Source organism: Panthera onca, chromosome B2, assembly GCF_046562875.1.
Source record: "Panthera onca isolate mPanOnc1 chromosome B2, mPanOnc1 haplotype 2, whole genome shotgun sequence".
Classification (NCBI taxonomy): Eukaryota; Metazoa; Chordata; class Mammalia; order Carnivora; family Felidae; genus Panthera; species Panthera onca.
Genome location: NC_138343.1, coordinates 25,473,687 through 25,491,083, shown reverse-complemented (window position 1 = coordinate 25,491,083; position 17,397 = coordinate 25,473,687). Strand labels below are relative to the sequence as shown.

Sequence of the window (17,397 nt, the reverse complement as noted above, 5' to 3'; positions counted from 1 at the left end):
TTTTCTTTTGAGAAACATGCAGACTCACATGCAGTTTAAGAAACAACACAGAGACATCCCTTGTGTCCTTTTTGAGAATCCTTCAATGAAAAAATCTGGTCAAACTACGGTACAATATCACCGGATGTTGGCAATGATACAGAGAACATTTCCATCACCACAAGGGTTCCTGTTGCCCCTATAGCCACTCCCTACCTAAGCCCTGGCCAGCACTAATCTGTTCTCCATTTCTATAATTTGTCATTTCAAGAATGTTACATAAATTAAATCATGCAGCATGGAACTCTCTTGGGATTGGCTTTTTTCACTCGGCATAATTCTCTGGAATCTCACAGGCTGTTGGGTGTTCATTGCTTTTATTGCTGTGCATGACGCCATGGACCTTCATGTTTTACTTGGATACTTGCCTAGAGATGGAGAAAGGAAGGGACACAGGGCAGGAGGGCTTTCCCGCCACCTACTACCTACGTCCAGTTCGGAAGCCAGAGGTCTTCCGAGGGTGGGGAGGGGCACCCGCCTGGGCCATCCAGGCGGGGCCCGGACGAGGGCGGGGCCCAGCGTGGGGCGCGCGGGGCGGGGCGCCGGGAGAGGGCTGGGATGAGGGAGTGGCGGGCTCGGGGGAACTGCGGGGCCCGCTCCAGTCCACGCGGTCCGGGCAGCACAGAGCGCAGCCGCGACTCTCCGCCCGGCGGGCGCGTGCAAGTGCGAGTGCGTGGCCCCGCGCAGCCGGAACCTGGGCGCGGAAGCCCAGAGCTTCGCTCCGGGAGGCGGAGGGCTGAGTCCTGCCGCTGCTTCTCCGAAGTCTGCGCTGCCCGCAGAGTGAGTTGCCTTCACTCGCCGGGGTGCGGGTGTTTGGGAGGGGCACTTTACAGGGTGCTGCTGTCGGCTTCGCAGGCCGTTCCTCGTTTCCACCCTGGGATCGTACGAACCTCTTCCTGAGCCCTACTGCATGATAGGTCCGTTTATAAATGCTTAGCAGAATCGTTTTATATAATCTCTCCTCTACTCGAGGAGGTCCGTGGTGTGATTACCTAAGGGTCCCAAATGAACAGGGTCAGTTTGGACGGGGGAGGGGGGAAGGTGCCATCATTTAGGCCAAAGGGGCGCCGCCTGGGGCTGTGCTGGCCGCAGGGAGCCCGCCTCTATTTTGGCTTGGCCTTTGCCAAGGGTTTCTTGGCAGTCTGTAGCAGAAACTATTAAAGTAATCTTTAACTTTTTGTTTTTCTGAGATTAGCCAGAGAAGTGCGTGAAGAAGAGTGTGTATGAAACAATACCTCGGCTAGCAGTGCTATTTATAGTTGGGGTGAGGGGAGGTAGGAGAAATTACTTAGGTGCCCAGGGAGAGAAATAATCACAAATAGGCATGCATACATAATGAAATGTTATGTAGCTGTTTAACAACCAGCGCTGGAGCCTGTCTAAATGGAAAGAGGCATGTAGGAAATACTAAGTTTAAAAAGAAACATGATAGTTATTTTACCAGCAAAATCGCCTTTGGAGGCGCCTGGATGGCTCAGTTGGTTAAGCTCCCGATTCTGGCTCAGGTCATGATCTCCTGGTTGGTGAGTTCCAGGGCTGGTAGTTGAAGCCGCTTCTGTCTCCATCTCTCTCTCTTTCTCTCTCAAAAATAAATAAACATTAAAAAAAAAGAATAGACTTTTAAAAAATGGGTTTATTTGGGAATTGCGGAGAATTGCAATCTGGGACAAGCAAGCTTAGGCAAAGTCATAGACAAGTCCCCAGAAGAAAGGGGAGGAAGGCTGGGAGAGCGCAGGTTGCCAAGGCTGTTAGAAACAGAAAGTCCATTGGCAGAAAGTGGGAGGTCCAAGAATACTGGCTTCTCATTGGCTGGGCTGTTGCGGGGGCAGGAGGAAACCTTTCTTCCTCCTGCTAGGGCAGTAGATACCTGTGCAAGGTTCATCGCTTCCTCTTAGGTCTGCAGTTGCCCCAGCCTTAGGTGTGAGGGCTACTCCTGCTGGCTTCCAACTGCCTTCTAAATGACGTTTGCTTTTATTAAACATCTCAAAAATCAAGTGAAAACATTATCAAATAGCTTCTGGGTGCTGATTAAAGTGAAATAATATACACAAAAAATATCAGAGGTGGGTATACCTAGTTTTATAACGTGTTAGCCTAAAAAAGAGCTAGTTATTTTACCAGCAAAATGACTTTATTCGGGAATAGCAGAGGAATTGCAATTTGGGACAGGCAAGCTGTGGCAAACCATAGGTCAGTCTGGAGAACAAAGGAGAGGCATGCTACTTTACAAAGACAAAGGAGGAAGTTGGGACGGGCTGCTTTTCCTCTATTGGAAGAAAGTGAAGAGTTCAGGATGGCGATGGTTTCTCATTGGCTGAATCGTAGCAGTTTCTCACTGGCTAGGCTGTTGCTCCCCAAAGAGAAAGAAAATCATTCTTCCTCCTGCTGGGTTGTAAAGAGAACTTCTTCCTGTCCAGGAATGTAAGCTGTGAGGGAAAGTTTGTGGGTGAGAGGCCCCTTTATAGGGTGTCCTGATTCCATTTTAGATGAGGTTTCCCTTTATTAATTTTCACAGACCACAGGGTTCCTTTTTCCACTTGGGTAAGTGCATCATTCCTAACAAAGGAGAATGCTACTGCTGTTGAGGGGGGTGTTAAGGGAGTTGAGTGAGCCGGGAGTAAAGAACACTGACTAGCTAGTAAAAAGTCTGGTTTTGAGTCTTTTCTGTAATTTGGGACAAGTTGCTTACTTCTTGGGCCTGTTTCTTAATCTGCACAAATAGGAGAATGGATGAGAGGAAGGTCACAAACAAGTTCCTCAAGTGGCTGGGCATGTGATGTAAATACATAAACTGGGCCAAGCAAAACAGCAGGGAATGGTGAGGCCTGGGGATACAGAAGAAGGGATGCCTTGCCATGGGCATTGAAATTAAAAGCATTTTATCCAGACCAAAATGAGATCTCAGCATAAGGTGTTCCCTGAGCTTACAGTGACACAGATGACCTTGTAAAAGGTACTCAGTTCCAGTCATTCTCCTGCTTAAGGTGCTCTGATGGCTTTCTGTTAGCCTTAGAGTACAATCCTTGCCCCTGGTCTACAGACCCTACCCCACCTCTTTGACCATGTCTCCAACTCTTCCTTTCTTTTTTTTTTTTAAAACCACAGATGAACACTCCAGGCCACTTCCTACTTCAGGCCTTACACTTGCCATTTCCTCTGCCTGAACCTCTGATCTTTGCATGACTGAGTCCATATCACCATCCCTGTTCAGAGATACTTTCCTGGACCATCCTATCTAAAATAACAAATGTACCCCTGCCATTTTAACCACAAAAGTACTTTATTTTCTTATCGCTGTCACTTAGCATTATTATTAGTACTTACCACTATCTAGAATTTTATGGTTGCTTTTCTTGCCTGCTTCTTTTTTTTTTTTTTTTAATGTTTGTTTATTTTTTGAGAGAGAGAGAGAGACAGATCATGAATGGGGGCAGGGCCGGGGAGCAGAGAGAGAGGGAGACAGAATCTAAAGCAGGCTCCAGGCTCTGAGCTTCAGCACAGAGCCTGATGTGGGGGGTTCAAACTCACAAACCACGAGATCATGACATGAGCTGAAGTCGGATGCCTAACTGACTGAGCCACCAAGGTGCCTCTCCTTGCCTGCTTCCTTTGTGTGCCCAGCCCTCCCCCCCCCCAATAAAGTTCCATTCTCCTCACCTATGTTGTTCACAGCTGTAGCCTCAGCACCTAGTGCAGTACCTGGCCAGAGGGTAGGTCCAAGCTGAATGAATGCATATGTTGGAATTGTGTCCCATTCACTGCTATTAATGGAGAGTTAACTCCAACGGCTTAAACAGGATTCAGAGTTTGATCTCCCATGTCTGAAAATTGGCAATTCAGAACCATCTCGTGGCTCCAAGAAAGGATCTGGAATCCAGGTTCCTTTCCTGTTTTTCTGCTCTACCATCCTTAGTCTGTAGCTTCTACCCCCATGTACCAAGATGGCTAATTGAGCCCTAGCTGTCATTCCACAGTCTAGCTCAGATGAAGGCCAATGGCAGGGGCAGAAATGGTACCTCCACCCTCCCCACCCCTGAGGCAGCCCCTTCAAGGATATGTCCTAAGAGCCACCCCTAATGGCTTCTGCTTCACCTCTTTCGCCACCCCTAAGTGGAAGACCGGGACATGTAGTCATTAGCTGGGCACATTGACACATGACTAAATTCAGGGACTGTTCTTAAAAAAACAAGAGGGGATGTTGGGTAGCCAAAGAGGCAGATTTCCAACTGTTCAGTCAGCAGTCAATTTAAGAAATGGGCAAGGATCAAACTTACCATTGAGTTTATGATGGTGTTTGGAGTTCCCACCCCTCTGTCTGATCAGAGCTGTTTGCCCACTCTCCAGTTTAAGTGCCCTGCCTGCCCTCAACTCACCTCCAGCCACAATTATTTAAACTTCCTTTCCTTTCTGTCCCCAGGACACCCAACCTGGGGCAGAGTTCATCCCCCTGCAACCCACTTCCACTTCTTCACAGTGTTCTGCATATCTCAGCCCTTTACCTGGGGCTCCTGGACAGCTGAAGGTATGGTATGCAAGGGCCGGGAAGAAGCTAATTCAGGCTCTGCTCCAGATTCCAGTTGTAGCCATGGATAAACCTGATTTCTGTCTCTCTGTTCTTTTTGTTATACTATAAAGATGCACTGAGGGGCACCTACGTGGCTCAGTTGGTTAAACCTCTGACTCTTGATTTTGGCTCAGGTCGTGATCTCCGGGTTTCGTGAGATTGAGTCCTACACCAGGCTCCGTGCTGACAGTGCAGAGCCTGTTTAAGATTTTCTGTCTCCGGCTCTCTCTGCTCCTCCCCCACTCATGCTGTTTCTGCCTCTCTCAAAATAAATAAATAAACTTTAAAAAAAAGATGCACTGATATGTTAAAATTGTCATGTGGATACAGCACGTATCATACAGCATCTCCACACTGACCTTGACTCACAGGCTGTGGACTGTTTGTTTGTTTTGGGGGCAGAGGGAGTAGGTTTGTTGGAGATACCTTGTCTCTCCCAGAGTGAAGCCAGTTATTTCAGAGTTGGCTAGCCAGGAGTAGGATTCAGGTCTCTCTTGTGCCTTTGAGGCTCTCTGGGGAGAACTGACATTTTTCCAGAGTCTTATTCTGTGCTGGCCACCATGTGTGTGTACTGTCTGTCTGGCACTTTGCAGACCACGGTAGACATGGTAGCTGTGAATTTCTCACCTGTACTCCTGACCTTTGTCTGTTCAGCTGTGTTGATTATTTGTAGTAAGTGGAAATGTGGGAGAGGGGGAGGGAGGAAGGACACAGGGCCCGGCCTCCTGCTTCTTGTCATTCTCATTTTCTAGGACCCGTTCATTAGGGCTGCCTTCACGGAAGGTTCTGGGTCCTCTCAAAAAAAAAAAAAAAGTACTGGTGTTGACACCCTGCATGATTTGTCCTCTGAGGCCTAAATCTCCAGGTGGCCCCCTGCTGAGAAGGCTTTTTTTTTTTTTTTTCCAGACACATTTGCATGTCCTTCATGAGGCCTGGAGTTGGTACATGGACCTCACCACTACCTCTCCCCACGTCCTTCAAGTGTTTGTTTTCTCTTCCAGATTGTCGGGGTCACTGAGAAGAGTGACTACAGCTGAAAGCCTGGGGCTTGCCACAGCGAATCCTTCTGTGCCCAGGATTAACAGCAGACCCTCCCTTTGGTAGTGGTCAGAGGGGAAGAATCCAACTTCTTAGAACATGGCAGGTGACTGTTAGTTATGGGGGAATTAAACATTTTTAAATACAAATTTTAATTAGAAATTGAATATGTATAAAAATCCAAACAAGACTGAAATGTATAAAACTTGTTTCATGTTTTAACATGAATCACTATTTGGAATTATCTTGTTTTGTATTTTCTTCCTCGTTTTACTGCCTATTTCAGCCCCACTAGAAGTGAGGGCCATGCTTATCTTGTTTACTCTGCTTCTAGCCTCTGGAATGATCCCCAGGCTGTAGTAGGCTCAATAAATACTTTTTTAAAAATGTATTTATTTAATTTGAGAGGGGGAAAGAGGGGGAGAGAGAGAATCCCAAGCAGGCTCCACACTGTCAGTGCAGAGCCTGACACGGGGCTTGAACTCATGATCTGTGAAATCATGACTTGAGCCAAAATCAAGAGTCAGACCCTTAACTTACTGAGCCATCTGGGACCCCTCAATAAATACTTCTTGAGTGAATGAGCCCCAGGAGTAACTGTGGTTTAAAATGCAATATGACCAGGGGCACCTAGGTGGCTTAGTTGGTTAAGTGTTTGACTCTTGATCTCAGCTCATGTCATGATCTCAAAGTCCATGGGATTAAGCCCCATGGGATTCTCTCTTTCTCTCTCTCTCTGCCCCTCCCCTCCTCACTCTCTCTCTCTCTCTCTCTCTCTCTCTCCCAAAATAAATAAATAAGCACTAAAAAAAGTAAAATAAAATTCAGTATGACTTAATTTTTACTTTTGTCCCTGCTCATCACACGCAGACACACACACACCATTCTGCAACTTTTTTTCTGTCAACAGTATGACTACAAATCTTTTCAGAACGTAAAAATTTACCTTATTTTACATCTTATGGCATAGATTAGGGTTTCTTAACCTCAATACTACTGACATTTTAGGCAAATAATCCTTTGGTGTGGTGCTTTCCTGTGCTTTGTAGGATATTTAGCAGCAGTTTCAGTGTCTCTCTACTACATGCCAGCAGCACCTTCTTCCCTCGCTGTGATGACACAGAATGTCTCCAGACATGGCCAACTGTCCCCTGGGAGCCAAACCTGCCCCTACTTGAGAACAGCTGATGGAGATTATTTTGTTTGGATCCATTAGTAGAATTCCTGTGTAACAATAATGTTAACCATTAACCTAACTCATGGAATTCAACCTTTACACCCAGTTAAATGCCCCCAAACTGTCTGCTTCAAATAACATTTGTATCTGCTCCTTAAGGGCCTAAACTGAAAAACTTAAATCAGGAGTTCAAACATTTTTGTCTTAGACATTACCAGGCCAAAGCTGTTTCCCAGAAGAAACCAGTACCTAATCTCACAGAATCTTCTGAATGAAGGAAATATTGCTTCAGAGGGTATTGGTATTAATGACACATCCAGGACCTTTAAGACCTGACTCTCCTTCGAACCTTTTTGTCATCAGTTTAGCCACCCAGAGCAGATTCCATATAGGCCTTGCCTCCCTCTGGGATTAGGGGTCCGATTTCCATACCTTGTTTACATGTCACATTTCAGTGGCCGTGGAGGAGAAAGAAGCAGAACTGTGTGTCAGTAGCTGATGCCAGCCCAGTAGGGTTAGCGTGAGAGGTTAGTTATGGTAGCTTTCTTCTTTTTTTTTTTTTTAATTTTTTTAATGTTTATTTATTTATTTTGAGAGAGAGAGTGAGCAGGGAGAGAGGTAGAGAGAGAGAGAGAGACAGAGAATCCCAAGCAGGCTCCTCACTGTCAGCACAGAGCCTGACTCAGGGCTTGCTCTCACGGATCATGATATCAATACCTGAGCTGAGATCAAGAGTCGGCACTCAACCCATTGAGCCACCCAGGTGCCCCCAGTTATGGTGGCTTTATTTTGATGTTGGAAAATAGGGCTAAAACCTCTTATAGAGGATAACCACAGTAGATTGGGCTTTTAAATTTGTGGTGTTATTTTTGAGGAAACATGACCCATTTTATATCTATGTATTAGCAAGCTCAAGCAATGACGTTAAAACTGGATTTTTTTAAAAAATGTTCATTATTTTAAAACTGTCATCCATTAAAAAAGGTTGGTATTTCTTAACTTCAGCCTGTATTGCACATATACATTTCGTTTTTGTCTTAGTCTTCATGGAATTTTGACAAAGAGGAATTGTTCTTCAAGAGAAACCCTTCTCCAATTTAGGCAAGAAAGTTCTCATTGTCTATGCGCACCAAGAACCCAGGTCTTTCAATGGATCCTTGAAGAAAGTGGCTGTGGATGAACTTGGCGCGCAGGGCTGCACTGTCACCGTTTCTGACCTGTATGCCATGGACTTTGAGCCGAGGGCCACCAGGAAAGATATCACTGGTGAGTCAGGGGCTAAACGTTTTAACTTTCTTCTATTTTGTTAATTGAAAAAATGTTCTGAAAAAACTTACCATTGCCCATGATACCCAATTCTCAAGTCTAAAGAGTCCATGTGGCAGGTCTTCCCATCCCTGGCCCCGACCCACCTAGTTTCACTGCCCTCAAGGTCACCAGTGTACCCACTTTTCTCTGTATCCCTCCAGAGATGGTCTGTCCTGTATAAGGCAATTACAGGCATATTCTCCATTTTCTCATTGACTTGTCTATAAAATCTTTTGAATTAATTTTCCAGGTTCAAAAAGTAATCAGATGATATTTTCATTGAGATCCCAATCCAGTTACAGGTGAACTTTTATTTATCCAAGAGAATGGTGTGCCTTTTCATTTCCTCACATCTTCTTTTTCAACCCTACGGATCTCTATAAGTTTTCTTCATACAGACCTTGCACAGTTCTTGTTAGCTGGTTTTTGTTTCTCTGCATGAAGAAAGTGTGCCTCTCTGTGTGCCTCTGTGGTGTGTATCCAGCCACTACTAATTTTCTCGCTCTTTGTAGTAGATTTTATTCTCTGGAGCTTTCCCAATATACAGTCAAATCATGTGCAAATAATAATTTCACCTCTGTTTTTCTAGTAGTTAATATTAGAATATATTTGGCCTGTGCACATTTTATCATCTCTGTTTACCGTTATCAGAACCGCCCCAGTGTCTGCTATAGGTTCCACATACTGTGAGTGGCCAAAACCCTACCCGGAACCTGCCTGAGAGAACACAATCTCTTCACTAATAGCAGTTACCATCCTTGGGTTTCTTGTCAATACAAAACCTTATACATAGGACACACCCAAAGTGTGCTTTTTAAATGAAAATCAAATACAAGTAGGTTAAAAGAGGAAACAAAGAACACTGAAATATTTCTGAATTACAAATCTGTTGGAGGACTGTGGGTTCAGTTTTCTTTCTGGTTCTTTTCCACACGGCCAGGGGTCTGTCTGCCGCTCTCCAGACTCCATGTGGTGGAGTGGTTCACACCTGGTCTCGTCATCCTACCTCTGCTGGCTGCTAAGACCTCTGTAGTGTTGAACGAGTCGCTCAGCCTCTCTAAAGTCTCAGTTTCCTCTCTGGTAGACTGGGAATTACACTTAATGGTTATTATAAAGATAGAAAAGGTAATGTGTGTAGAGCACACCACTTGATAGGTAGGAAGTCCTCAGTAAATGGTAAGCTACTGTTAATTCTGATTCATGCCTCCAATGAATCTTTTTGGCTGCCAGATTTCAGCTGAAGGTGTAGATCAGAATAACTCCTCCTTCATGTTAGCTGTCACGGGCAGTGCTGTAAGTTCTAGCCCAAGGCCCCTCCTCGTACCCACTGCTGCTGCCCGACTGCCTGCTGCCCACCACACTTGTTCTTGAATCGCTGCTGCTACAGTGAGCTTTTCCAAACTGAATTTGGAGTATTTATTTATTTTCCCTGCTTAAATTGTATGGCCTCCCGTGTGCAGGAAAAAGTCAAGCTCCTTAGCCAGGCTTACGAGAGCTGACCTATCTCTCCATTCAGGTTACCTGCAGCCCTCCTGGCCTCTCACCCATTTCCCGAGAGGTGCTCCTGGTGGCCCTTTTCTGGGCTGGTGTGGTTTTTGGACACGCTGATTTCTCCCTGTCTTTTGCCCAGAGTGTCCTCTGTCTTCCCTCCAGTGCTCCAGACTGCCTGGTGAACTCCTACTCCATCTTCAAAGCCCTAAACCGGGCTCATTGACAATGCACCCAAGGAAAGCCAGCCACTGCTGTCCTGAGTTAGACCACGTACATCTTGATTATAAGATGTGAGGCTTATCCTACCACAGCTTTAGGCTAAGCCAGCTAACTGTTGTTCTGTGTGTTGATCATTTGGTTATTTATCTACTTCTCTTACTGGACTTTGAGTCCCCTGAAGGTAAGAACAGTAGCTTCCTCTCTTTTTATTTCCATAGCCTGGTCCCAGGGCCCAACGCCTATTGGAGTCTCCGTAAATGCCTGGTGACTTGCTTTGGGGAGTCCAGGTGGCAGTGATGCTGGTGGGATTGGCCAGGATGGGCTGTGGGTGCATACATGAGAGCAAGAACATATCACCTGTTCTTCTCCAGGTGCTGTCTCTAATCCTGAGTTCTTCAATTATGGGGTGGAAGCATATGAAGCCTGTAAAAAGGGGGCTCTGACCAGTGACATAATTGACGAGCAGAAAAAGGTTCAAGAAGCTGATCTAGTGATATTTCAGGTTTGTGTTTCGTCTAATTATTATAATGAATTAGAGTCCTTCTGTGTACAAGCTCTTTCCAGGTATGGAGTTTCACACTTCTAGAAATGGTATTAATGTTTTTAGCACATTCACACACTTATTTATGTCTAATTGGGTAAGGACATTCATGTAGCCACTATTGGTCACTCAAAATCTCGACTCCCAAGTAAATAGTAATTTCCTGTTAGCCCGGTGGCCCAAGAAATGCCTGCATCATGCAGGTGGCGCTGCCTTCCTTCCCTTCTGATGCCCACCTTACACGTGCAGAGGCTGCGTGAAAACAAGATTTGTCTACATGAGTGTTTGTCAAGGTAGTTCAAGCCAAATGCAAGTCCTGCCTTAAACATCCTGATTATTAAGAGGAAAATCTTTTAGTTCCTTCCTGTCACTGGTTGCCTCACCCACCCACCTTCCATGTATTCACTCACAAACTGTCCCCAAGCCATGACTCACTGCAGACAGAGCCAGGACACTGCTTCTGTGGGCTCTCACTCGTCAAGGCTGCTGCCCACCACAGCCTGACAGGCATGCACTCGTGGAGCTCACCAAGAGCCTGGCAGCAAAATAAACCTGTGCTTTCCTGGAGCTGTTGGGTTGACAGAAATCCAAGTCCACTAGAAAGAAGGAATTTATTCTAAGGGCCCTGGTCATTCGGGTCTCCTGGAACTCAGGGACAGGCAGGCCAGCTGGGCTTCAGGGGCGGTGAAACTGGGTGCTGGGACCCCTCTGGCCTTTCTCTCTGATTCTTATCTGCTGTTGTGTGCATGCCGCCTCTGTTCTCCTCTCTCACTGCACATCAGGACTGAGGTCTCTAGATCCAGAATCTCCAAGATGGATCTGATTGGCCCACATTGTCTCTGTTAACCCTGCTTGAGGGCGAGGAGCAGGCGGGAGAACAAGACAACCATGTGAGGGTGAGGGGCAGGGATGTGATCAGTTTGCAGGTGAAACAGCATGTCCTTTATAAAAATCACCCTGCACATATGGGAGGAGGGGATGCTTTACCTGTCCCCTTCCGCCCTGCCCAGGCTGCCTCCATCCACCCCTTCCTGGCACCGTCCCTTCCTTTACTGGGCAACCTGGAGCTGCTAATCTGGTCAAAGTGCAAGATGTTCTTCCATCCTAATTGCATATGGCTGGGTCCCAGTGCCATATACTTCGGTTGCCATGTGCTTTAGCTTCCAGAGTAATAGCCTTGCCAGGACAGGAGGGCTCTATCACAACTGGCTGAGCAGTCTGGGCACATGGACTAGGCGGAACCATACTTGGCTCTCGCTCTTCTCTTCCTATCTCCCTGGAATCGGGTAACCACACAGAGCCCGTTTCCCCTCCCCCGTCTCCTCCACTCCTGTAGCTGGATAGCTAAAGCAGTCCAGAGCTTGTTCTTTCTGTACTGGTCTTTCTTTTTCCCTACTGCATCTCACCGCTCTTTTCCCTCTGCTTTTCCTCTTTCCTGATAGTTGGCCCAGAGGGTCTGCATTGTCATTCAACACTGAAAAAATTTCATTCATCACTACTGCTTAGTCATGATCTCAACTCCCCTTCACTCAGCATTGACTCTGTTCAGAGCACTGTAATGAGTCATTGAATCCTTCCCACAATGCTGTGAGCTAGTAACTTGTACTAGCCCTATTTGCCCATCAGGAAAAGGAGGCACAGAGAGATTAAGTAACATGTCAGCATCACACAGCAGTGGGCTATGGAGCTTAAATTTCAATGTCAACTCCTGTGTTAGACTTACAGCAAAAGTGCATGAAGCATGGGCTTCCTTCTGCCTTTGGTAACAGATTATTATCTGTGTTCATCTCCTTTCATTGATAATGATATTGGATATAGTGTTAGGGCTTCCATGAGGACCAGAGAGGACTTTAGGGACATCTTACCACCGGTGTGTAGAATCTAAGGATAAAGCTTTAATTTGTATCAAAATCCGAAGCTTCTCAGAACTTAACTCAGCGTGACTCCTAGACGGCAGCAATTCACCCCCAGCACATAAAGGGACAAACTCTTCTCCACACCCTCTTGTGCCCCCTGATTGGGTCGGTCACAGGACAGCTGCCACAGAGCCAGTGTCCATCAGCGCCCCAGTGCCTCCCCACCTGCCTAGGGACCAGCCCAAGGGTCTGTCCCTGGGGACACAGAGCCACCTGTTAACAGCAACCAGGACCCTTGTCAGCTCTGGCCTGCTCCACCCCACCATCATCCTGTCCACACTGGGTGCGTCAGAGTGAAAGGGAAGAAACACCCTGCCTGTGCTGCCCTCTTACTACACTCGCCTGCCCAGCCATCTGGGAAGAGGAAGACAGTGGGGTTCCTTCTGAAGCACCAAATATGAAGCCCGAGACTGCCCGAAGCATTCGTTTCTCCCCGTGTTGTGTCCCCAGTTCCCGCTGTACTGGTTCAGCATGCCAGCTATCCTGAAGGGCTGGATGGACAGGGTGCTGTGCCAGGGGTTTGCCTTCGACATCCCAGGATTCTATGATTCCGGTTTCCTCAAGGTATGTACTCCGGGATGAGGACCACTGTGTACTGCTGGGGGCGCGTCTCATCAGGTTCTATTTCTAGTTTGCTTTTTTGTAAATAAACACTGAGCACCAAGTATGTGCAAAACCCTATGTCCTGTACCTGGGTAAGAAAAGCGAAGTTTGTGAAGTCACAGGGCTTCGTCTAGTGAGGGGTACATGCGTGGCCAAGAAGGGCCTGGAATTAGTGTGGCGGGAGGGCTGGAGGACTGCATGGTGGTCAGCTCTGGCTCAGGAGAGGGCGTCTTCTCTGTGCTGCAGAGGTGAGCCATGACCTCACACCAGTTCACCTCTCTGAGCTTCACATTCGTACCACGAAAAACAAGATGATGTAACACCCATGTTACAGGGTGAGGATTGCATGGAACCTGGTAGATGCGCAGTGCACAGTAGCTATGAATTTCATACTAAATAATTTACTGAAATTAACGATGTTTTAAATTCTAAAAACCTCAGAAGATGCTTTTATAAGTGTTTATAAAGAAAACATTGAGTCACAAAGATTCATCTTAGTTGGAAATAGTGCACCATTTAGTGAATGGTCCTGTAGGTCAGGGACCTCTATGTCAGGGTCCGGTGTGCCAGGATCCCTTGTGTCAGGGCCCCAAGTGTCAGGGTCCTGTGTGTCAGGGACCTCACTCGCCCTCACAGCAGCCCCTGATGTTGGCAGGTGGGCCTTACCCACCTCCCACACGGTGACCCAGGCCTGCTCTCTACCAGAAGTCAGGTCATATCCAAGCCCTGTGTCCATGTGGTCCACTCCATCCCTGTTGGACATGGTTGCCACTTGTGGCTGGGCTTGGCAGATGAGAATGTTATCATTTGTCCATCCCTGCAGGGAACTGACCTCAGGCTTTCTCTCCCAGTGGTTATGAACCTTGGTGCTGGGGTCACATTTGTCTCCTCTGGAGGCCACACAAATGCATTTGCTTTCTCTTCCACAGAATAAGTTGGCCCTCCTTTCATTAACCACGGGGGGCACAGCCGAGATGTACATGAAAACCGGAGTTAGCGGAGATTATCGATACTTCCTGTGGCCCCTCCAGGTACCTGCTGCACCCCCACTCCCCTCCCCCTACAACTCCCCCAGATGTAGAATAAGATGTGATGTAAGCCTGAAACCCGGACCATTTTATCTACCACCTGAATACAAGAAGTTACAACATTTTGCCCTTTTCAGTTTCTTACTTAGCACTGAAAAGGTTGGCCCGTGGGGAAAACACATAATGATAGCCTTTGATACTGTTGGGTAGAAGCTAAGCCAGACCTGGTTAGCTCATGTCTGCTCTATGGTAAATAGAACTGCCCCAAGGTGGCCCTGTGTGTGTGCGGAGCACCGGATGGTGGGGGTGGGTAGCTGTCCACACTGACTGGCAGTGCATTGTGAAGGGGGCATCAACCTTGAACCCAGGCAAGAGGTGCCCCAGGGCCAGCATTCCAAATAGCCTCACACCCACCACAGGTGATGGGTCCATGAAACCGGGGGCTGTGCCCTATCCCCAGAGCCCCACCCTTCTCCAGGTTTCCAGGACTCTGGGCCTGCCCTCCCAGGTAGACATCATCCTGCCTCCGCACACCCCTGGGCAATCTGTGAAGGGGAAGGCAGGGGGCAAAGCATAAGCAGATGAGGCACAGAGCTGGGGTGAGGAGGAAGAGAGCAGGCTCTGGGTCAGGTGGCTACATCCTGGCTCTGAGCTCCCAGGAGACTGAGAAACCTAGATGCAAACCATTCTTCCAGGATGTTATGAAGGGACCTTTGTCTCTTTGTCCAGGGAGGAGGAGATCACATATTCAGCAGTTTGCAAGCTTACTTTAAAAATGTAGACAGGCGTGTAGGCCCCTCATCCCCTGACCTACCCCTGATAGGGCAAGTCTGGACAAAGGTAGGGTTTTAAGGGAAGGAATGCAGAGGGGGGAGAGTGATATTTCTAGAAAAAAGTTGTCTTCTTTGAAAGACAGGATAGTGATTCCATTTAGTGATGCTTTGCTGAAGAAAGAGAGAACTTAAGGCCTAAACTCTAATCCACAGGTCAACTGGTCTCTTAGAGGTTATTAGCCAAGCTTAAATTCTTCTTGTTTTTAAAAAATCTTTGTATATGCTTTCTCAGTTTTCAAAAGTACATATTATGAAAAAAAAAGATGAGACTATAAAATATAAAACAGAACATCCTCTTAATCCGCCTCTTAAAAATAATTTCTTTTAATAATTTGATATATTTCTTTATGGCCCATACATATTTTTATATGTATGCTTTTTATTGTTAGGGTTATTATGCTTATGTTTTTTACATAAATGGTATACTACAAATACTGCTACAAATTTCTCATTTTTATTTAACACATATCTCGAGCAACCATCCATGATTATACACTATAGCTAGAATAATGTCACATCATTCTAGAATAATCCATTGTATGACTATACCGTAATTTGCCTAATCAATCAAAACCATAAAGTTTACTATCGGAGTCAGAAGCAAAGATTACAGATTAACCTCAATTAGGATTTGAAACTTCCAACCATCCACCAAAGTTCTTCACATCACTTGTAAAGGCCCACGTTGTAAGGTTATAGGGCAGCTCAGTTGTTTTCGGCTACCTGATAGTATTAAGTTGTTCTAATATTTTTTGAAGGCTTGTTTCAGGCCATCAACCCCCCACCTCCCACCCCGCCTTTGATTATTTAACTGAATGATACGTAAAGGGTGTCTTCTAATCACTTCCTTGCTTTCTTTGTGGCTGTAGCATGGTGCCTTGCACTTCTGTGGATTTAAAGTCCTTGCCCCTCAGATCAGTTTTGCTCCCGAGATTGCATCAGAAGAAGAGAGAAAGGCGATGGTGGCCTCCTGGGCCCAGAGGCTGAAAACCATCTGGGAGGAAGAGCCCATTGACTGCACGCCTCCGTGGTACTTCGAGCAGTAATGCTTCGTGCCACGTCCACATCACAGGAACAGCACACGGGGAGCTGCAGGCATATGCACAGGGAGCAGGGTCCTGTAATAAAACAAGGTCACAACCAAGCGAACTGGATGTATTGAAAGACGGGCAGGACCGAGTGTCGTAGCCAGATCTAACATTTCAGCCATCAGCAGGCTGTACTTGGGGGTGCTCTCATGGATGACATTATTCACCCAGGCTTGCTTTTCTTTGCCAGTAGCTTTCCATCTCCCTGTTTTCAACCTTCATGGGTATCCTTGTGTTCAAACAGTTCTCCTGGAATGGCATAGTTTTGTTTTTTTTTAATTTCATAACTCAACTTGGAAATTTCTATTTTTTCATACGAAAGTTTAATCTTTCATAGCTAGTGTTTTAGTGCTGCGTTTGGACTTATTTCTTCCTTTTTTTTTTTTTTCTTTTTACTTGCATGCATGATGGCTATGAAGTTTTCACTGAACAGCTGTTTCGCATGCATTTAAAATCATTGAGTGCAGGTTACAATGAAAATCTCCAAGGAGCGCTCCTGGGTGACTCAGTCAGTTAAGCGTTGGACTCTTGATTACGGCTCAGGTCATAATCTCATGGTTTGTGGGATCAAGCCCCAAGTTGGGCTCTGCACTGGCAGTGTGGAGCCTGCTTGGGATCCTCTCTCTCTCTCTGCCCCTCTCTTGTTCTCTCTCTCTCTCTCTCTCTCTCTTTCTGTCTAAATAAACTTAAAGGAAAAAAAAAAGAAAATCTCCAGGTGTCACTCTGAGCGCCCTACCCCTGTGCACGTGTTATGTAACACTACTAGTGATTACCCTGAAGCGTAGGCACATGTAGCTGGAGGGGTCTCCCTAAAAGCAAGTTGAAGAGATTAAATCTCTTCCTCACTTCTGAGGACCGAGCTACTGCCTATGCACAGGGGCCCTCCCTCCTTAGCGTCCCCAGTCCCACCCACAGTCCCCACATCAGACTCCCCACACCACTCCTCACCGGACTCTCCTCATCACACTCCTTGTTGGCACCCTCATCTCTGAGCAGCCTGTCACCTGCTCCGCCTCTTTCTTCCTCAGCATCTTCAGACCCTTTTCCATCTGCATTTTCTTCTTCTTGTTTCCGTCTGGTCCATCATCAACCAAATTCTCCGTGTGTGTCTCCTTTCCATCTGAATCTTCACACACAGCCTTCCCCACCAACCACTCAGAGCCGCCATCCCCAGATTCTCATTTCTCAGGATGGTTCCTTCCTAACTCCTTCTCAACACCATTTTCTGCTCGTTATTTCTTGGAGTCTTCCTCAAAGCCCTTTTCAGAGCAATCTTCAGATTCTCTTTCCAAGACGTCTTCCTCTTCAGTTTGCTTTTCAGGGTTGCCTGCAGACTTTTTTGTTTTTTCTCTTCAGAGTCTTTTTTGAAGGTCTTCTTTCAAAACTGTTCTCTTCAGACTTCTGGAACTGCCTTCTGCAGACATTTTGGGGGCCATGTTTTTTAGCATCTTTTTCGGAAGCATCTTCAAAATCTCTCCCGTCTTCCCATTTTTCGAATATCTTTCCATGGATAGATTCTTCAAATGCCATGTTAGTTGTGGCTTCTTGAGCA

The 17,397-nt window shown here is 46.5% G+C and overlaps 2 protein-coding genes across 2 annotated transcripts in view; one reads left to right on the top strand and one right to left on the bottom strand.

Moving 5' to 3' along the window:
• Positions 1–17,397, bottom strand: part of SERPINB6 (serpin family B member 6) — an 81,819-nt gene that overhangs the window by 59,793 nt on the left and 4,629 nt on the right. The window lies entirely within an intron of this gene.
• On the top strand, positions 607–15,901 carry NQO2 (N-ribosyldihydronicotinamide:quinone dehydrogenase 2). Its single transcript, XM_060614935.3, has 7 exons — positions 607–819; positions 5,605–5,747; positions 7,920–8,084; positions 10,208–10,338; positions 12,744–12,857; positions 13,826–13,927; positions 15,627–15,901. Exons 2-7 carry the CDS (start codon positions 5,741–5,743, stop codon positions 15,801–15,803), a joined length of 696 nt encoding a protein of 231 aa, XP_060470918.1. The 5' UTR covers positions 607–819; positions 5,605–5,740; the 3' UTR covers positions 15,804–15,901.